We start from the raw sequence: 23,083 nt of genomic DNA on the forward strand, positions 1-23,083 counted from the left end.
AGGAGAAGTATTGGGCTTGTGATCAACCAGTCAGTTGGATCCTGTAGAGTGAAGTTAACACCCGAAGTTTGGAGTTCTCTTCCATGGTTTGCCGCCAAAGGTTGTTTCTGATTTATTATGTACGCTATATAATTTTTGCGTTGTCCTTTGATATTACTCCTTATTTGTAGCTATATGTGAGGTTTGTCTTCTAAAACTCACATATGGTGTATATCTAATTTTGTTCTTATAATCGGGTGTTACATTATATATGATTTCTATTTAATAGGTTAATGGCCGTACGTTGTTACGGGTTTTGAAATCCACATATTATATGTTTCTTCATTGTTATTTTGATTCTTCTGTCTATATGTTTCCTTTTTCATTTCTTTTCAGTTTTTGTTTTTTGATTTATTTTATTTTATTTTTTGTCCTTTCCTTATTTTTTTCTTGTTTTAATTTTACTTTTTATTTTTTTTATTTTGGTTTTATTTTTATTGTTCTTCCTTGCTTCTATTTGTTTTTCTTTTTTCTTTTCAGATTTTCTATGTTTCTTCATTCTTATTTTATATTTTATTTCCTTTTAATCTTATTTTTATCCTTATTTAAATTATTTATTAATTTTATTTGCTCTATGCACTTTTTATCATTTGTTAATTATGTTTGTTTTTATATTTTTTCTTAGTAATTTTATTTTTGTATTTTTATTTTCTATATATATGTGATATTTATGTAGTATATAATTTAGTGTTCTATGTTGTGTTATGTCATGTTTACGTAGTATACATGTGATGTTCTATGATGTATTTAGTGATGTTAATGTTCTATAAATATATTTACGATATTTAAAAAGTAACCCTCTGATATTATTTGAAAATTTTCTCCATTTTGTGCTTTTATTTTTTTCTTATGCTTTTTACTCTAGATTTTTTATTTTTATTTATGTCATGTATTTATGTATTTTTATGTATCTTGTAATATCAGTTTCATAACCTAAAATCAAAATACTATTCTTCTAAATCAATAATATTCTTTTTACAAAGACAGAACATATAGCTACAGATGAGGTGTAGCTACAAATGAGGTGTAATATCAAAGAACAATGCATAAATATAACGTACTTAGTATGAAAGAGATAACCTTTTATAACAAACAGCGGATAGACAACTCCAAACTTCGGGTATTAACTTCTCTCTACAGGATCCAACTGACTGGTTGATCACAAGCCTAAACTTCTCCTGAGGTTTGGGGAAATAGCAAGAGTGAGTCCATGTCGAACTCCACAAGTATAGCAACTAGATTGTATAGCTCTCACAATCTCATGATCAATGTGACATAAATAATGTAAAGCATTAAATAATAAATAATAAACATATATAACACACAAGAATCATCATCGTCGATGCAAGAATCCCCAAGGCCGCTCTTCACCGTGAGCACGGCTAGTATACTAGTTTTAAACACTCTGCAGAGGTTGTACATCTTTACCCATGAGTCATGATTTACCCTTTCGCCCGAGGTGATCAGCCTCTTAACCCACTTCTAAGGAAGGTCGGCAGGGATCACTATGAAGCCTTTCAAAAGTTCGTAGGACCGCAAGGTTTCCTTCGCGAGCAGATATAGATACCCCCTTCCGAATGGCACAATGACACGCAGCCTATACACATAGGGACAGGGGCTCGCACTATACCCGTGTCGGTTTAGCCCCTCTAGCGCCCTTTCGGGTAACCTCTAACAAGCTAGAAAAGGTCTTCATACTGAGCTAAAGCCAGAGCCATTATAGCCCTCATGGTTGCACTGTTGTCCCGGTTATCACTTACACATAAATCATCAAGTTGCTAAAAAGTCATTTTTATCATTTATTACTTAACATTAATCTAGTCACACGATCATGGTCACAGAAATAAAATCCAAATACTATACGTGCCTTAATCCAATTGCTCTTGCTGATCTTGCTGATCTTACTAGTTGTCCAAGGCTCTGATCTTGATCACTGAAAACTGCTCTCCGTCTAAACTCGATCATCGATCATCAACACACAAACAATCGGAACCAAACATACACGAAGCAAACAATACTATAATTAGAACAATACACCAATCAATAAAAAGATTTGAAAACTAATCTAGGCATTACTATAAACACACAGACACGAAAAGCACGTTAATCGAAATTGCGATGAATAAGAAACGACTATCAAAACTTCAATATTATATTAAAGAAAAAGCCCATATATATATATACTCGATTTATTATTTTAATTTTAATTGAGCAAAACTATGTGAAAAACCTATTTAGATCAAGTTAGGCAAAACATAATTTAATTCAAAAGCTAGACTAAAACTAATCATATTCTATTTATAAATTGCTGAGGTATAAAACCTATATGGCTTTTTATCATAGATCCGATTGCATAAACATTAATCCATTTAGCATTTAAATTAATTAATAAAACCATAAACATGCGACAAGATAAACATTATTATGAATGCATAGATTACGTCGTTATGAATCTAACGCAACTTGAACCGGTCAAAATAGAACTAAAACAAAATTCTACAAGTAGACGTACGTAGACTCAATGGATAGCCTAAATAATTTAGAATATCATTAGGACATATAAAAGATGAATTTTTATGAATTGAGGAATAAATAGAGAATAATAATTTATTATGCATGAATGACATATACATGATATGAGTATAATTTTTAATCAATAAAATAATGCACACATGCATGGCATTCGTTACTGATGGCCACGACTTGCATCTACGGAGCATCAAGCATCATGGCGTATAAATGAACTTGCGCTGATCTAGAAAAGATGGAGTATAATTTTTGGAATAAAGAAACAGATGATGCATGATTAACCGTATCTAGATGAGGCATGTAGACGTGTATGCAAAAGCAGCATGCTACGGTGGTAGTCATCGACACGGTGTAAATAACAGAGTGGAAGGAAAATATGGAGATGCTCACCACCAAACAACTATGAATGGGCACCATTAAGGGTCTTGCATGGCTGGACGTGATGAAGGCAACAACTCGGTGACTCCAGGGTCCACGCGACGGACTAGGTGACTTGCAGATCGTTGTAGAGAAGAAAATATAATTTTATTTTACTATCTTAAGAATTTTTAAATTAGAGGCTTCCCATATGATAGTCTTTGATGTGCTTTGCCTAAGGGTTGGTATATATATATAGGGAGAAAAACTCCCCACCTCCACGTCAACTAGCGATATGGTACTAATTGATTTGCAACCTTTATCTTTACTAATAGGCCTAATTAATTATTAAAGCCCATTAGTAAATAAAGACATTGACCATTGAGATCATGGGCTTCAGCGTGGGATAAAATGAAAGATTTTATTATTTTCGAAATTAATTAATTTGGCGAATAAAATAATCCTAGAAAAGTCTAGAATTATGATTTAAGCCATGAAAAATACTCCAAATACTTCAGAAATTCAAGGAAAAATCTCGAAGACATTATGGAACATGAGAAAACCAATTAAAGTATTTGGATCTCATGATAAGATAATTTGGAGCATCTAAAAATTAGATCATGCTCAGAGAAAAGTGAGAACAGAAGATGAAAAAATTCTCGAAAAGTTTGTAGAGATTGCTTGATGGACGAGAAACTAAAAGAAGTGCTTTGAGTGACAAAGAAAAGATTTTAGGAAGCTCCTAATAAAAACTTGAGTTGAGAAACAAGAAATTTGGTTGATAAAGATAAAGACGTACTGGTCAACAAGGAAGATCGATCTCCTAAACGCATTTTAAAAACTTTGCTCACTCAACGCATAAAGGAGCAACAAGCATCACATCAAAACATATGCGCCAGCATTTATGCACAACAATATTGCTAATGCTTATGATAAATTTTAATTTAATGAAAAATATTATTTTTCTTATATTTTCATGAGCACAAAACACAAAACTAAATAAATTTTCATCTATTTTGAAAAGAGCAAATTTTAGGGTGTTACAGTTACGAGGCTGATCACCTCAGGCGAAAGGGTAAATCATGACTCATGGGTAAAAATGTACAACCTCTGCCGATATCTATTTCTTTTATGTGTCAATAAATTCACAAATAAGTTGTGTCGCATCTCGATACAATCATGTACACATGTTTGAGTATATATGTAAATATTAGTGCTTGTCACATAGATAATACTGCGTATCTTAAAATAAAGTATGTTATACTCATCGTATAAATATATGTGGCTTTAGATCTATTCCATGCAGACATATAGTGTAGAATAACGTATCCACTTTAGTGTCTGTGGCAATATTCACTATCATCAACATACAAATAGTTGAATCTTAGATACTATTATTGCTAGTGACGTTAATTCTAAGTTAATTACCCATCTATATTATTTGTAATGTTTTTCTCACAGACGAGGAAGATGGATTTCATCATCACTATTTGCCTCCACAGGTATTCTACAAACCACGTGTTGCTCTATGTGTACTATTGGTTGGCTAATTCTACTTAGTATTCCATAGTGTCATGACTCTACTTAGTATTCCATAGTGCCATGACTGATGACTAAAACCATAATCAAAATTAGGTATTAATAAAGTCTACAATTCTATAAGTAGTTTTTAGAGTTTCGATGACTTCAACTGCTAGTGCTCAATTTTCAACTATTAGACCACAACGTGATATTGAATTACCATCTGCTGACAAAGATTCCAACTACTACTGCTCAATTTTCTACTACTATATGATGGTGTAATAGTGTAAATATCCAACTCACGGTGATGTAAGCAAGTATATTATAGATTGATGACCAACATATAGTGGTAGACGGAAACATGTATACAAGATTGAAAGGAGTAACTTCAAATAACAAAACTGCCAAATTGAATTTATCGGATAGGATCAGTGATAGGGGAAGACCTGAAAATGAAGTTACTCTGAGATGCAAGTCTGAACTTACCAGGTTTGGCAAATTGGTAGACTCTCACAGAATAGCCATCAATAATCAAACATGATTCATTCCACTGAAAGTATGTCAATTTGTTAACCTCTCTGAATGGTGTTTTTTAACATCAATAAAATAAAATAATTTCTCAGTCAGACCAAGGATAAATAAAATTTGGCATTTATGTTCTGTAATACTGACTCCCTAACTGAATATCATGAATACAATACAGTAGCAAATGGCAAATGAATTGGTCGTAACTCATAAAGGACTACTCATTGCTTGACATTTGGTCATGGATCTTATGCCCACATGACCAAAATTATGTCAAAGTCAAAATTTGGAAATATATTTAGACAATAAGATGGTTTGTGCACACTAAACAATTAGCTAATTAGAGTGAAAGTCTTATAATACTTAGAAAGGTAGATCTTCTGTAATATAGCCTGAATGAAAGCTTCCTGAAATCTGCATCAATGCATTATTTCTTAGCAGATAAAACTTGTCAAAGAGATAGGATGGAAACAAAAAAGGCACAAAGGCGAAGCAAATAAAACTTTTTTTTGTTGCCTGTGTTTCAGGAAGACGAGTCTGATCTATCCGTCTCTAGTTCTCAACTGAAAAACAACGAGCAACACATCAGTCATGCAGAAATTATACTGAATGTGACTGAAATATTAGGAGCCGAGGACGAAGAGTGCACCAAATTGACGAAATATTAGGAGAAAACTGAATTCATGCTGACGAATAATAATAATAATAATAATAATAATAATAATAATAATAATAATAATAATAATAATAATAATAATAATAATAATAATAATAATAATAATAATAATAATAATAATAATAATAATAATAATAATAATAATAATAATAATAATAATAATAATAATAATAATAATAATAATAATAATAATAATAATAATAATAATAATAATAATAATAATAATAATAATAATAATAATAATAATAATAATAATAATAATAATAATAATAATAATAATAATAATAATAATAACAATAATAATAATAATAATAATAATAATAATAATAATAATAAGGCAAAATACACGTATGTACAAAACAAGTATGTATATTGCTATACAGATGCAAGCTGCAATATACTAACACATGGACATCAACGGGTGAGGCAACGACGTCCACTTCGTCCACCGCATCGACGTCTGCGCCGCTCCTCCGAGGTTCTCGTCGCTGATCTGGAGCCGGTGCCGGCCACCGGTCTCGACGATGACGGCTTCAGCAGGATCTGGTACTTCTACCACGCCAAGAAATACAAGAACACCCGAGGCGACACCAGCGGGCACAGGCAGCGTGCGGTCACCGGCGGCGGCGGCACGGCCTGGCACTCGGAGATAGGCCGCAAGGATGTCCATGGATCCGGTGGCGGCACGTTCTGCACCTTGTCCTACGGCCGCAAGATGGAGCCCTCTGCTCGATCTATCGACAGGATGGGGTGATGCATGGTGGAAGACGACTTCGTCGGCGCCGACAAGAAACAAGACAAAGCTGCCGCCGCGGACAGCACCAACTACGTGGTCTGCCGCTCGCCTGGTCGGTCCATGGACCGGGCGGTTATTGCGCGAAAGGAGACAGGGAGCAGATGCAGGCGCAGGGATGGAGATGCGTGTGCACCGCCGTGATTATGTTCGCAGCGCGTGATTGGCGGAGCAAAAGGGAGGAGCGGGCGTCGCAGGCCGGCAGACGGATGGACGAAGATAGATCGTTGCACCAAAAAATGTTCATTCTTTAGTCTTTTTAGTTGTAATAGGAGATAGGAGATTTTACTTATGAATAAAATTCAGTGGACCCAGGGTCTCGTAGTATTCAGCCTTTATTTTTTTTTTGATTTTATATAAAAATGGGAATTAAAAAGAAAGAAAAAAATTACGTACAGAACCCAAAAGGGAACCGGAAAAGGGGACCGTCTTTCACGGGAGGAGATTTGCATAAAGGGATCTTTTTTGGCCCAAAACGTTTCTATCCTAGGGAGAAACACGAACACAGTTTTTTTTCTTTTTTTTTGGCTTACGGAAACCGAGCCATTTTAGGTTAAGTGGATGAAAAAAATTTACTAGTGGCAGACATAAAATTTTAAGTCAATTTCATATTCTTTGTAGCACATCGCTTACTCTTTCTCATGCCCTGCTAGGGTGATATGGTAGTTGTTTATTTTTTACTTAAAGTCCAACACGAATAGATATTCTATTTTGAGTATTTAGATTAAAATATAAATATAATATGAACATTGAATATCTAAATAAGTATATATTTCTTCCCTAATATATAATTGTGAAGATTTCAGTCCACCAGATATTTGTCCGCCAGCGAATAATGATATAGTGTTGTCTACGGTTTCCGTCTCTGTTCCTTCTCTCGCTGCCAAGGTATCTATCCACCATCCATGAAAATCGGACTCTTACAACTGTTCAAATCTAATGCAACCAATCCAATCCAAATCCAAATCTATCCCTAATAATAAAGAGGCAAAATTTCAACTATTTTTTTCGTCTGGGCCATTTTTCGTCTGGCCCATTCTTCAGCCCAGCTGTTCGGACCACTCCCACCATCCTCCTACAGCACCGTCGCTCACCCCATCCGCCTATGTTCTTTCTTGAAGCCGACCTGACCCCCTCGCTGCGCCGCTTCTCCGCCGGCCCCCGAGCCATGGCCTACCTTCGCCACGCGGCCACCCCTGGACAAGCCCCAGTTGCCCCCGGCCCGATGCGCCGGCCACGCCACCGCCTCGACACGCGCTGACTCTGCCATGACCGTCACACGAGCTTCCTCCTCTGGCCGCGTCGGCCATGGCCGGCCCCGAGCCCCAGGTCGTGCCCCTGCCCCATGCATCGAACCTGAAGCGTCGTGCCCCACGCCCCATGGCTCTGCGCCGGCTGCGCGCTCGCCGGCTGGCCCTTGGCCATCGGCCCCCTCTGGCCTCTGGTCCTCCCTATCCCAAGCTCCTAGCTCAAGTCCCTCGACCATCGTAAGGTGAGCCGCCGCGTTGGTCGTCATACGTGGTGTTGCCGGACACTTCATCCACACATCAAGTCAAAATTAAATCTCGAAGACACCAGTTCGGATCACAAAAGCCCAGAGTAAGTTCGACACGAACTCCTTCCACTATTTTTTCTGTTTATATAGATTTTGGTTGAAACTGAAATTAAAAGTTGCCATTGGGCAATCGTGATCTCGCAGGATTCGTTGGGGCATCGATTTTGGTTGAAACGGAAATTAAAAGTTGCCAATCAGGCATCCTGATCTTGCAGGATTCATAGGATCTCACGGTGCGCTCTGCTCCTCAAGGCGGCTGTGGCGAGCGGGCCGCAGCAAAGGTGCGCGTCAACGTCGCTGCTTGTTAGGGTGTCAGCCGACGGCTGCTACCTGCCTACCTCTGCTCCGATCCAGAGACCAGAGTCTAGAACTCTAGGCCCAGACTATACTCCTATTGATGCTTTATCTTCAAAGGTGCAGACGACAGACCACCTACACTGCTCAACCTCCACGGCTTCAGAGTCCATACATGGCTACTGGTGAGTATTATGCCTTTGCTTCATCATCAAGCTCTAGCTATGCATTATGTCTTTTCTTGCACTACTGAGTATTTACTGGATCACTAATCACTAGAATGCATATGTACATACAACATAAACTATATTATGCCTATTTTTCATTTGTCTTCAGCTCATATTAATTAGGTGCCTTTATTTAATTACTGAAAAGTTGAGTGCTAAAACATTTACTTTCAGCACATATGCCTTTTCCTACATAGTATTTAATTACCAACAATATATGCCTTTTCCTGGGGAAATTAACTGGGAGATGTGATTACAGTTCAAAATATGCATAGTATGAGTACAATCAAGTAACTCAGTTGGTAGGTCCTAATTTCTAGATGGATAAACTTTGCTTTGATTCTCTTCTGATTTGCAGTTCCAGTGGCCATCCAATGATATGTCTCTGAAGGACATGTACATGGATAAAATTTATTTACTGCCTTTCCTTACAGGATTTGATTTCTTCATGCTTTACCGCAGTTTGGCAGAGACGACCACCAATCTAGGAGTAGGATTGCTTCACTTAGGCTCTGTAAACTTCTGCCCAAGTGTGGGTCCGATATGGGTGAGAGCAAGGAGCTGTATTCGGGATAGAGAATTTCTTTTTGTTGTTTGAGATTTTGCCGCAAGCATCAATTTTGGAAAAAATGCTTACAGTTATCACTGTGGACTTCTACATAAAAGCATACAACCTACACGAAACAAAAAAGAAAAAGTCTGACTTCTAGATTTACCATTGTTTAATATGCGATTATGGAATATACACTTAGACCTTCAATATTGTTTCCTTATAAGATATTTTGTGAACTATATCTGCTTCTTGCATTCTAGGAAGAACAGAGCTAATTGAGCAATTGGCAAAGAGCAAGATGTTTATACTAACATGTCGAATATAACCATGGTGTCCTCTTTGTCAAATTCACATGAGTTTTTAGGCAAATAATAAGAATTTAATCTTCCGTTGCAACGCACGGGCATGTTTTGCTAGTCAAACCAAAGAGAAAAAACATCCCACTGATTGAAACCACCACCACGCGTCCCCTCTCCGATCCATTACTGGTTCCATCCCCATGTCGAACGAATCATTGCAACCTCCTTGCCCGAGTTATTATGTCGTACAGATCTCCAAATGAATGTCAACTTATTTTTCAAACTGAACCAAAATCAAATACAACAATGCTACAAATCGAATCGAACCAGAGAGTAAACAGAATCAAATGATAAATTTTCCACTTTACAGCCCCCACTCATGTCCCAAAATAAAGAACGGATAGAGTTTCATCTCAACTTTGAAAGAGATACGCTCTTTTTTCCAACACTATAAATTCATAGAGATCAAAATCAGAAAACGATACAGAGAATAAAATCAAAAGAGTACAATATACTGAATCGAGGCCAACGCATAAACCTCCTCGCCTCCTCGGACATAGGGGCGAGGCATAGCAACAGGGGTTGTTGAGGCAAGCCACATCGAGGCCATGAGCCGTGTGATGACGCGGACACCGGGGCGTGAAACTACGCAAGCAGGCGGAAGTCGGGCGTCAGGGCATGGCGGCATGGAGCTGCCGGAGCGGGAGGGCGCTGGGGTGCTGCTGCGTGGAGCTGCCAGAGCGGGAGAGCGCTAGGGTGTTGCTGCGTGGAGCTGCCGGAGTGGGCAAATATCAAGGGCACCGGGAAGAAGCTAGCAAACCCCATCCTCTCTTCCATCTCCGGTGAGTGGGCATGGGTGCATGGTTACTGCAGTACCGTGCTGCTACTGGTGGGAGACCTGGGTGCGGCGGCTGGCCTTTTTTTTTGTTTGATTGGAATTTGCATTCCATTACTCAACGACGTCGGCTAAATCGCTTGACACCATAGACATGATACAACTTGGCACTCCGGCCTGCACCATTGGTGCTAGGTCGTTACTATTGCACCCTATCGAAGCGAGCTCATGCGCTACCCTGTTACAATCACGCGAAGTATATGTAGTTCTAAAGGAGCCTGAACTTTCCGCCAAGAGGACTTTCAGTTCATGGACGATGCCGCCCACCACAGACAATCTGAAATCGTCACCTTGCATTGCCCAAACCGCTTGCTGGGCATTGGTCTCCAGAATGAAATGGCCTGCACCGATGGACAGAGCAGCCTTCGCTTCTTCCAGACACGCCATGAGCTCTGTATGTAATGGAGCATACATTACCCTTCCAAAACCAGACTGAATCACTTCACCCCTTTCATCTCGGATGACATAGCCCTAGCCTCCATTTTTATCCGATTCTCTGAATGCACCGTCAACATTCACCTTTAGCAGACCTGTTGGTGGTTTCTCCCATCTCCTCCTTGTAGACTGAAAGTTGGGTACAGATTGGATGTTCTTCTGCAGCTTGAAAATTTCTATTGCTTGTCTTCCACTTAAACTAGCAATATCATCTAAAGACCTCCTCCTAGTCCCTTCTCGATTTGGTTTCTTTCATGCCACCAGTTGTTAAAGAAGAAAGCTTCCTTTCAACTGTAGCTCATCGCCCATTGTCAGCAGCTTCAGAGTTGCTTCTTTTGCTGTAGCACATTTCACCATTGCCAGCCGGATTTGTTCCAAGCCCGCTCTTCTCCATAGTTCTCGGACCTGCTTACATTTCAGGAAGAGGTGAGCACCGTCCTCACCTAGTCTGTTGCACATGATACACCGATCATCATCCACCAGAATTCCTCGGCGTTTCAGGTTTAGATGCAGCGCCAGAGAGTTATGTGCCAGGCGCCATAAAAAGTGTTTCAATCTACTAGGCGCTTGCATTTTCCAGATCATGCACCAAACCTTCTCAGGATCACCCCCATTATGGGAACTAGATGCTGCCCAATCATTTCTACTGCTGCGGTTCTGATCATCACAGAAAACTCTATAGGCTGTCTTCACTGATAAAATGCCTTTTGGGTCGTAGCGCCAATCTCCACATGCACCGGTATTGAGAGGATTTTTGGAACATCCTCCTCCCAGAAAATGGCGCGGACCATCTCTTCATCCCAGTCCTCTGTTAGAGCAACCACAATGTTGCTCAAAAGTAGTCCATAGACATTATAATAATCTGTATCAGCTAGCTGAAACATTGTGAGACCAGTCCATAGAGTAGTCCATAGTAAAAGGTATCCATAAGCTTATGGACTACCCATAGAGAATAAAAAAAATTTATTTTCTTACTTCTTTCCATCTCTCTCTTCTTGTAGTGGCTGGTGGAATGAAGATAAATATTTTTTTATCCCCTTTGGGTCCCATCTTATAGACTACTTAGTCCATATACATTGTGAGAAGAAAACAATAGCTATGGACTAGTTATGTGGGTCTCATATATATGGACTACTTGGTCCATATACATTGTGGTTGCTCTTAAGGGGTTAATCAGCTCGAACACTCTTGTTAAAATGTTACCACGTCTGGGCGTGATCGGCCTTCTGCCCTGCGGCACCCATGGATCCTCCCAATTCTGATGTTATCGCCATTGCCCACTCGCCAGATCACCCCCTTCTTCAGTAACTCAAGCTCTCTCAAAATAATGTATAGGACATGCCTGTTCTTGGTTTAGCATCCAGGACCTGTCCTTCTCTATAGTACTTTGCTCTTAAAATTTGGGCGCAGAGGGATTCTGGGTTTTGGATCAGCCGCCAACCTTGTTTTGCTAGCATTGACATATTGAAGGCATGGGCTGGCCTTGGGAGTTCTACGGACAAGTGAATGAAACGATAGAGATAGGATTAGCTAACTTATATATGTATGACATGACCTGGGCCTTTACAGCCTCTATTTGGCAGATGGGCCTTAAGCAATTCGTGAGTTCATAGTTGAATTAACTAAAAGTAAAAAAAAAACTAAAACTGAGTTGAAATCTTGAGCAATTTGTTATAATAATCCGGTCTAAATAAATGTATCTCTATAATCCTTAACGAGAGCTAACTCTTATTAGCTTTAATCAAATATTAAAATTACAGATTTTTATAGGTCCTCTAAGAGCTCGATATTAACTATACTAACATATAAATAATAAAAAATATAGTTGTGATAGAAGAAAAAACAAGTTTGTACTTTAATTTGATATAGGTAAATAGTAAATTGTCAGATTATTGCCAATGCAAACTTTTAATTTTACACATTAAAACGGTTAAACATAAATAAGATATGTATTAATCATATTGTCATTTCTAAAAATATTAGATATTTTTTCTTCTATTGCAACGCATAGATATATTTGCTAGTAGTATATAATACATCAAGTCATCAATCCTTTGTACGACGGATAATAATAATAATAATCAGAAAATAGACGTCCGGTCTTCAGACCTAGCCGCCGCCGCCGCAAGTAGCCCAGCAATCTTCGCCGACCTGGAGCCATTACCGGTGGCCGCGATGCTTCGACGGTCGTCACACACATATCTTCCCTTGGATAAGACGTGGTGCTGGAGATCTTCCTCCGCCTCTCATCCCTCGCCACGCTCGTCCGCGCCGCTCTCACCTGCCGGGCATGGCGCCGCGCGGTGGCCTCCTCCCCTGACTTCCGGCGCCGCTTCCGCACCCTCCACCCGGCGCCGCCGCTGCTCGGGATCTTCATCGACAGTATCAAAATTGACGCGCTGTACCGGCCCCCTTGCGGCCCCTCCTTCGTCGCTGGTGGCTTCCGTGCCTGGGACCTGGCCGGCGCCGTTCGCGGCGGGGACTTCTTTCTCACCTCCCTCATGGAGCGCTCCACCAAGAACTCCTATCCCTACTGGGAGATCCTTGATTGCCGCGGCGGCAGAATCCTTCTCACTGATGCACATGATGAAGACACTCCCCTCATCGTGTTAAACCCATTGATGCGGCGCAGTGCACACGAGTTCCGATACCCAGATCCAAAGCAATAGCACAACCAGACTGCTCCTCGGCTCATCTGCCTGGATGAGGAGCCACTGTCATCGTTCCGAGTCGCGCTTCTCGCTTACAGCAGTTGTACGTTGCAGGCTTCTGTCTTCTCCTCGGACGACACGGGGGAATGGTCAGCTCTCCCAGAGTTGGACTTCCCGGCGAGGTTAACAGGCGAAGCTAGTGAACAAATTTGGATTGAGCACCAACACAAGATTTATGCAAATGGGTTCGTCTACTGGATTTACGTTTGGTTTGATGAAACTGGGTATGACGTGGATGGGAGGTATCTGATATCGCTTGACACCACCACCATGGAGTTCTCCTTCGCCAAGCTCCCACAGTGCCTGCGGAGCAACGATTTCAGGTTTAGCTTCCATGCCGGTGAAGCAGAGGATGGTGCTGCATGCATTGTTTACTCAGATGGATCCAACATGAACAACAATAATATTGGTGTCTTGAAGCATCTCAAGGGGCGAAGATGGTGTTGACAGATGGGTTCCTGACAGGCTGCTTCGCTTCGGTGTCGTGAATCACCCATGGGGCGACGATTGTGTTGACGGATTTGTTCCTGACAGAGTGCTCCGCGTGGAATTGGATGCAGAGCTTAAACAAACCAGTCTTGGAGAGCCGTTTTGCAACGGGCTTTCTGTTTTAGCAGTAAGGGATGGATACGTGTATTTTGCAACATCTGAAATGCTGCATGATCCCACAAGAGGATGCTGGTTCATGTCCCTGTGCCTGGCAACGATGAAAGTGGAGAAGCTGTTCGAGAGGAGGTATGACGGCGATGCTTATGCGTATATCATGCCTTGGCCACCTTGCTTGTTAGCTAGTAATTATGGGCAGTTCTTATTTGAAGGTGCTCCGTGACATGCAGGGCTGCGGTGTTTTCATCGAAAACAATAGTGAACCAATGCAATCTCTTGTTTGAGTAAATCGAAATGCCTAGACATAATTATTGATAACCAATTTCATTTCAAAGCTAGATTGCATTTAACAAATCTGACTGAGTTGCAGGCTGTTTAAGATTCAGTTCAATGGCATTCCAATCTTATGTTTTTAGTTTTTAATCTTTCACTGTAGTTTGTTTATTGGCTTGAGTTCTGTCTGTCTATCATATCTTTTAGTCCAACTTTGCATGATTCTGAACAGTGTCATATTTCCCTGTTTGTTATGTTTATTTTTAGGTGCCCAGTTATGGTATTTGGATTCCCTTTATGTTGGGTCTGTCTAAAAGGACTTGTGTCCTCATAACACCGTTTAGTCATGTTAATTGGCATCACATTGCTCTAGTTATTACTTCAAGCTTGTTCGCTTGTCTTATAAGCCGTACTTCTTCTGTCAGCCAACTGTGTTTTTCAGACCAGCCATGGCATTGACAGTTAACATGATTTGTGTTAGCCCTTCAGTAGCGGTAAAAGATGACAACAGAATATCTACATCCTTTCTGTACAATATATTTGCACATAAATTTTCTTACACGATCTTTTAATCGACATTTTTCCTACTATCACTAATCATGCATGCATGACGTGGAATTGTGGATCATCCAATTCTAAAAAAAGGGTGTTGTCCAGTGTTGAGAACCTGATAAGCTGTGCATGGTGAGTCGTCCCATCATCGCTGCAAACGCTCATGATATGTCATGGCACTGACGTAGACTGTGGTACGGAGTTAAATCAAAATTTAGCGCATGCTTCGTTATTTAAGTCTTCTATATGATGTAAGTAAAGTATAGATGAAAACAGTACGGATATTTTTCACCGTATTCGAAACCAAATCTGTTTAGAGGGGTTTATATCTATTCGTATTCAAGTCCAGATATTCAACGTCTAATACCATATTCATATCCGAATACTTAAATCATATATTTATGACATTGACATCTAATCATATTCTACTCGGCATGGTTTACACTATTCGTATTCAAATCCGAATCTAAAAAGAAATATGAAAATAAATATAATATCAGTGATATTCTTTTGTATTCGATCCGTTTTCATCCCTGCCGTAAATGAACAATGGCAAGCAACCTTATATATATTGTGTCCCTCACAAAGATGAGTTTGTGAACCCAACAAACTAACACTAGGCCTTGTTTAGTTCACCCCAAAATCCAAAATCTTTTCAAGATTCCCCGTCAAATCGAATCTTACGGCACATGCATAGAGTATTAAATATAGACAAAAATAAAAACTAATTGCATAGTTTACATGTAAATCACAAGATGAATCTTTTAAGCCTAGCTAGTTACTCTATGATCGGTTAATGTTTTTCAAATAAAAACGAAAATACTACAGTTCCGAAAACTGAAAAGTTTTCGGAAGTAAACAAGGCCTAAAATCAATGGCTCACACATTTTTTATAGGCTTCACCACAATCCAAACAGACACTGTCACTTCAAGGCTTTAATGCTCCTTCCCTCGCACCATGCCACGCTCTGCGTGATCCTCTCTCTCTTTGGATTTCCAACAAGCTCCTCTGTTACCACTAGGGATGAAAACGGTACGGATATTTTCCGATCGTATTCAAGACCGAATTCGTTTAGAGCGGTTTAGATCTGTCCGTATCCGAGTCCGAATATTCAACATCCGATACCGTATCCGTATCCGAATATTTAAATCGTATATTTATGATGTCGACATCCAATCATATCTTATCCGACATGATTGATATTATCCGTATTCGAATCCGAATCCGACCACAAATATGAAAACAAATATGATATTGATGATATCCGTTCGTATCCGATCCGTTTTCATCCCTAGTTACCACTCGTGCCTCGTGCTAGCCTCATGCTACTGAGCTCTGTGAGCCTCTCTGCCCATCCTCGTGGCTAGTCGGGTGCTCCCCTGTTCGGGAGGTTTGGGGGGATGCGGGAAGGGCTCTCTAGAAAAAAGAAGAGAAGTTTGGGGTGTTTTTTTTTTTATAAAAGAGCTAGAGAGGAGAGTAATTCTTTTTAGGTCATTTTATTGGCTTGTTGTTGGGGGCCTTTCTGCATAATTTTTGTGGGAGTGGGGGCGCCGGCCGAGCCTTGCGCCACGCCGCCCCTGCTGGGCTGTTGACGTAGATAAGTGTCATTTTTAATCATCGAAGTATGAAAAAGGACCTAAATATAATTATCACCTCGATATTGTGTAGATGTGGTGTCTATACCGTATTCACCTTCATTTGCACCCTATTTTCCGAGCCATGTAGTTCACAGATGTGACACTCTCGTTGAGTCTTATATAGTTCCCCCAAATGTAGATCGTGTAGAACTTAATTATGAGGAAAGGATAGCTCTGTTCTTAATCTTCCTTAGTAATCTCCTGATGTGAAGATATAAACTTGTCTTGCCATGATTGCCAAATGTAATTGTACTAATCATCGGATGCTTTGACTTATAATTAGAATAATATAGGATTTATCCTCGTAGATCGTCTTAATACCATGTTAGTGCTGTAGATAGGAGTACTCTATTAAGATGTTTATCATTTATGGAGGGAGCTTCCGCCATTAGCGGCGTCCTAGTAAAAGAAAGACAAGTCAATGGAAAAAAACCCAGCAACTTCTAGTCTATTACATCTAGGAGGCCCTATCAGGCGCAAGGCTCAATTAGTCAGAGATTGAAAAGAAAAATAGCCTACGCCATTGTAACATCTTCAAGAAAACAGTTTCGTCGAGTGGTCCGAAATTGCTGAATTTCATCCATTTTGATGGGCTCCAAATTTTTTGCACAAAAAGAAAAGAATTCCAGAACCATAGTAGCTAAGACATGCATGTGTAATATAATAAATAAAATACTTTAAATTGAGAACGTCCATACTTTTCTTCATTGGCAGACAATACAGCTCCCAATATTTACTTACAAGCAAGTTACGACATAAATAGCTAGGGTATCAATTCCTAGATTGCAATACACATACCACTGCACAGCATATGCATCTCGCAAAAGCATCCAAGTATACCATGAATCTTACACAGGTAGTATGGAACACGTGATTGCCCTCACAACTTCAATTCTTCACCTAAGGATTGCACGAAACACGCGACCAAAAAACAGTGACCTCCATTTTACAGAACCCCATGTCAAGCTCACTGATACTTTTACTAGCTTCCAAAGGGTGAAAAATGGTATCTTTTTCCACAACTTTGATGTCACCTTCCAGTGCCTTGACCTGAAATATCACCTCTCCACAATTTTCAGTTGAGATAACATTCCGTGAAAGCTTTATCTTGCCATCACCGGCAATAGGCACTTCCTGACCTCCAGAATCAAGTAAGGCGATTCTCTCGTGACCAACACCAGCGCTATACTTTGTGGTATTTCTGTCACTGAAACCGGTAGTAGAAACAGTAAATAGACCATGCAAACCATGTGGCCATGACCCATCAATGACTCTCACAAATATCGTAGCCTCCACAGAGGAAACAATGTGGCCAAGCGAAAACTCCAGTCTGCTATGCTTGGTAGTGTAGGCACATTTAAACACACGTGAAAGCATGCCGGAGCATGTTAATGGAGAAACTAGAAAGCTCAAGTATCCATCCTCAGACTCAGTAGCACCTTTTACTTTGAGGTCAACCTCGATGATCAAAGGATCGGACAATACATCTGAAAACATAACAGCACGGGTAGGACCTTCCAGTACAAAATATGGATCCTGCATATATAACACCACAATATGAAACCGAAGCAAAGGGGTTAATTAGTATTGAGCTGCGCAATTAAATCAAATCAAAATAAACAGTGTAAGTCGCAAAATGCAAGCATAACGCATGAGTGACAGAGGATAGGGTATCTGTGGTGCACAAACAATCTAGTCACGGCCTAGAGATGTCTTACACAATCAGAATTTTCTTCTTCTCCCAGTGACGTGGGTTTCTCTCCTAGTGTTTTACCATTCAAAATTTAGGTCTTGTTTACTTCCACCCCAAAAATGCAAATTTTTTCAGATTCTCCGTCACATCGAATCTTTAGACACATGCATGAAATACTAAATATAGATAAAAATAAAAACTAATTGCACAGTTTGGTCGAAATTGACGAGACGAATCTTTTGAGCCTAGTTAGTCTATGGTTGGACAATATTTGTCATATACAAACAAAATAGTTACTGTGTCCATTTTGCAAAAAATTTGGGAAGTAAACAAGGCCTTGGCTGCAAGTATATTTCAAATGGGTCAAGGTCAAGTACAATTGGGACCCATTTATGGTACAATCATACAAGAAAAAATAATTAAATTATATATAGAGAGAGAAGCAAAACCCAACGACCAGATCACACGGACGGCACAAAGCAAAATCACATGGTGCAGAAAATTTTGTTGGAATAAGCTAGCTGTCAGCAGCAGATATAGTAGTAAGGACGCACCAAATTTTTTACATGATATCAAGAAGAAACACAAGACTACTACCGTTGACACTGTTTTTGGACACGTACCCAGAGACCAGCAGAGTATAGATCGGCAGGTGGAGCAAGAGTAACTAGCTTGCAGAAGAGTTGCCGATGAGGATGGGTGCCGATGAAGAGAAGATTGAATATGACTAGATCCAAAGGTGGTGACGTGTTCTTGCCGATGATCAATATTGGTGTTTGCCGATGGCCATAACAGGAAGATTGCCGATGACTCTGAAGGAAAGCGTGGAGGTTGCCGATTGATCTATGGCGGTGTCCCGGTCGGTTACAAGGGGGTGGTTTTATGTTTTCCTTAGTTGTTTAAATTCGTTTTGTATACGGATTCTGTTTAATTTAGAATTCAAGTCCTAGTCGTGTCTGATTGTAGCTCTTTGAGCAGGGTATAAATGTAGACCCTAGGGCTTTGTAATTTATCTATCAATCGATCAATCGATCAAACACCAGTTTTTACTCATATTCCAGTATCTACTATTTCGACGACTTCGTCATCCTTTTTCCTTTTTACTACGAGTTCTTAGGAATTCGTCGACTTAAGCTCGGCGTGTTCTCAAGTTCCGCGTGAATACCTCTTGGCCGTGGCATCCGGGCGTATCGCTGTTGTCGGAACCAAAGTATTTGAGTTATCACCTTTGCCGATAGTAAGGTCAAATCGGTTGGCACGCCTTAACGTTTAAATCGGGTATTAGCCCTTTGTGTTTGCAGATCTAGCTTTTGCATCAACACATCTTTTGGCACGCCCAGTGGGACAGATCCAAGATCAAGATCAACATGTCGACTTCCGAGTTTGATCAGGAGAACGTCATCCCCGTGACGGAAGCCAATCTCAAGGACGAGCAGAAGCATGCTATTGCTAAAGCCATGGAGGATTACAAGCAGCAATGCCTGAGGTCCTTCAGCATGAACAGGAGCGGCGAGGTGATCCAGAAGGATACACTGCCGGCACCTCGGCAGGTTACTTTTGAAGCCAATCCTGGTAAACTTCAAGAGATGGTTGATAGTGCTATCAACCGTGCTTTGATCAACCAAGCTGGTGTGCTGTCCAATACGGTTTTCAATGCCGTGGCTAGAACTTTCAAGGAAGGACAATTGCCACCAGATTATGTGGGCCCTTCTCATCATCAGCCAGGATCACCGGTGGTCACAGCTCCATCGGTTGCTACGGCCGCTGCGGGCATGGAGATTCCCGTTCCTCCAAGTACGATGGGAGCTATCAATGCACAATCTACACCGATGACGACGAATCCGCCGACTTCAGAACAGATTAAGCTTACTACAGATTTATTAGCATCGGCAATGTCAGGACCAGTTCCTCCTCCTAACTGGTGGGGTTTTGGTATGCCTCCGGAATACTTCAAGACACCCGGTATATCTCAAGCAACTGATATGAGAGGCAAGGCTCCTATGGCATCGGCGCCTCCCAATATGCCGATGAACCAGAGTCCCCAGTATACTACAACTACTACTGCATCGGCAGACTCAATGCTGATGCAACAGAGATGCATGACTCAGCCTGGGTATGTCAATTCGATGATGATGCCCAATTACCAGTCATCGGCAGGACCTATGCCGATGAATGCTAATAGTGGATGGCTTGGGCAGCAAGTCTTTCTGCAAACACCCCAACAGAGTCATCAGGCTACAGGGTTCCAGCAAGGCCAGATCTATCCCGAGTTCCAGAATCAGGGAATGCCCAACCAGACGGTGAATTTTGGGCAGCAGATCGGCGGACAGCAGATTGGCGGGCAACAGCTTGGTGGTCCACAGATTGGGGGCCAAATGATTAATCCAATGTTCCATGCAGATCGTGCGCCGCAAAGACACGTGGAAGCTTACCAGCAGGTGTCGGATCCGCAACCACCTCATCGGCAAGATGCCGATGCTTATTGGGCCGATAAGATTGCTGAAGTAATGAGAGATCAATTTGGGATAAAACCCAAAGTCAACACTTACTCTTATCGGACACCGTATCCTCCCGCATATGATTTGATCCCGCTTCCAAATCGGTACAAGGTACCGGATTTTACTAAGTTTTCTGGGCAGGATGACACGTCAACCATGGAGCACGTCAACAGGTTCATCATCCAGTGCGGGGAAGCTGCTAACAGGGACGAGTTAAGGGTTCGCTTATTCTCGTCATCATTGTCTGGATCGACTTTCACCTGGTTTATATCATTACCTCCCAACTCAGTGATTACTTGGGCTGATCTGGAGAAACAATTCCACAAATACTTCTTTTCTGGGGTCCATGAGAAGATCACCGATTTGGTCAAATTGAGGCAACGTAATGATGAATCGGTTGAAAGTTTTGTGCAGAGGATACGGGAAGTCAAGAACAAATGCTATAGCCTGGTTCTGGATGATCGGCAGCTAGCCGATTTGGCTTTCCAGGGTTTGTTGCCACACATCAGGGACAAGTATGCGTCTCAGGAGTTTGAAAGCTTAAGTCACTTGGTGCAGAGGATTTCTGATCAAGATATCAAGCCGTTCGAGCCTAAGAGAGCATGGAACAAAAAGGTGTCGTTCGTTGATGAAGCAACAAGCTCGGACTCTGATGAAGAACCAGTCATCAGTTTGGCAGAATGGGTAAAAATAAGAAGCCAATGTCTTGCCCTTTTGGACATAAAGAACCGGAGAAGTTTGCGTTTGACACCACTAAGGCCGATAGGATATTTGACTTTCTAATTCAGGAAGGTCAGATCAAGCTGTCACCTAATCATGTGATCCCATCGGCCGAAGAATTAAAAAGGATGAAATATTGCAAGTGGCACAATGCAACTTCTCACGACACTAATGAGTGCAAGGTTTTCAGACAGCAGCTGCAATCGGCTATAGAATCTGGAAGGATCAAATTTGACAGCTCCAAGACCCAGAAGCCGATGAAGATTGACCAACATCCTTTCCCGACAAACATGCTGGATGCTAAGGGAAAGGCCAAGGTCTTAACATCAGAAGCAGCTGAAAGAAGTGCATCGGTGGATCCTCAGCATCAAATCACTACTGCCGATGCGAAGGGGAAAGGCTTGATCCAGGAGAGAGCTAACTCAGGAAGGCCTCCCCGATCCGGCATTGTGATAACTCACAGGAAGCCCCAGGAGACTTGGCAGCAATGTGAAGATCGATGTCGGCGCCAGCAAGAGAATTATCGTCGGGAAGAGGAAAGACGCCGATAGGAGTGGAATCGGCATAGGGACCACTGGAATTGCCCGTTCTTCATTCATTGTTGGGAGGAAAATATCAAACTCCCCACTGTCAGAGATTGTCCTGAGTGCAACGGTTATGACCGGTATGACAGATCCGACCGGTACTATCATGAAAATGATCGGCGATTTGATGGGCCGATTAGGGGGAGAGCATCCGTTCATGATTGGTTGGGGGGCAGGCTCAGCGTGCACGACAGGCTTGGAGATCGTGTCGAGTATTTCCCTAGGAGCTAGGAAGAACTTGAAGAAATGGCTAATGCGCGGGTTCCCGATGAGTTCATATTTTGCAGGGATGCCAACACTTATCGGTTGGAGTCAAAGGAAAATCGTCGCCCAGCGGTGAGGCAGCAGCAACTTCCTCCATGGTGTCTAGAAGGATTGACCAGGACACAGAAAATAAGGCTGCAGCGCGAAAGGCAAGAAGAGTTAAGCAAGGGGGAGAACTCTGAGCAGTCTGGGGATCAGCAACAACCAGATCCTAAGGGGAAAGGTCCATCGGCAGATGTCAACATGGTCTTTATGTTGCCGATGGAGTTCCTTGCGCCATCCAGTGATGATGAGTTGGAGTTTTCTGACCAGATAGCTCAGTTGGCTCTAGATCCGATGACAGCCATCTTTGAGAAGCCTGCCGATGATGAAAGGCAACATCTTAAGGCTCTGTTTGTCAAAAGAAGGGTTGATGGTCAGCCGATGACTAAGATTTTAATTGACGGTGGGGCTGCTATCAACATCATGCCTTATACAGTGTATCGGAAGCTTGGAAAAGGAGATCAGGATTTGACCAAGACCAATATGATGCTCAAAGACTTTGAAGGCAATGTGTCTCCAGTTAAAGGAGCTATCTGCGTAGAATTGACCATCGGCAGCAAAACCTTGCCGACGACCTTCTTCGTAATCAGTGGGAAAGGTGCCTACAATCTGTTGCTAGGGAGAGATTGGATTCATGCCAATTGTTGCATCCCGTCTACAATGCACCAGTGCTTGGTCCAGTGGGTAGGTGACAAGATTGAGATTGTCCCGGGAGATTCTTCCTATGTTATTGCATCGGCAGAGGCAGACACCTACGAAAGGACTAGGTGTATTTCAGGAGAAGTTTGGGAAAAGGATTTTCTC

The 23,083-nt window shown here is 41.2% G+C and overlaps 2 protein-coding genes across 2 annotated transcripts; one reads left to right on the forward strand and one right to left on the reverse strand.

Annotated features, from left to right (window-relative positions):
• Positions 10,513-14,621, forward strand: LOC110433722. The gene is made up of 2 exons (XM_021456240.1): positions 10,513-10,657; positions 12,916-14,621. The coding sequence occupies exons 1-2, from the start codon at positions 10,513-10,515 to the stop codon at positions 13,365-13,367; spliced, it is 597 nt and encodes a 198-aa protein (XP_021311915.1). The 3' UTR covers positions 13,368-14,621.
• LOC110433723 lies at positions 17,186-18,020 on the reverse strand. Its single transcript, XM_021456241.1, has one exon. The coding sequence runs from the start codon at positions 18,018-18,020 to the stop codon at positions 17,379-17,381; it is 642 nt and encodes a 213-aa protein (XP_021311916.1). The 3' UTR covers positions 17,186-17,378.

Source organism: Sorghum bicolor, chromosome 3, assembly GCF_000003195.3.
Source record: "Sorghum bicolor cultivar BTx623 chromosome 3, Sorghum_bicolor_NCBIv3, whole genome shotgun sequence".
NCBI lineage: Eukaryota > Viridiplantae > Streptophyta > Magnoliopsida > Poales > Poaceae > Sorghum > Sorghum bicolor.

Bases quoted from the DNA above. Each gene is read 5' to 3' on its own strand.
- LOC110433723 (XM_021456241.1), bottom strand. From the start codon at position 18,020: ATGCAGGATCCATATTTTGTACTGGAAGGTCCTACCCGTGCTGTTATG.
- LOC110433722 (XM_021456240.1), top strand. From the start codon at position 10,513: ATGGACGATGCCGCCCACCACAGACAATCTGAAATCGTCACCTTGCAT. The intron at 10,658-12,915 runs GTATGTAATGGA...CCCTTGGATAAG, and splicing joins CCAGACACGCCATGAGCTCT to ACGTGGTGCTGGAGATCTTC.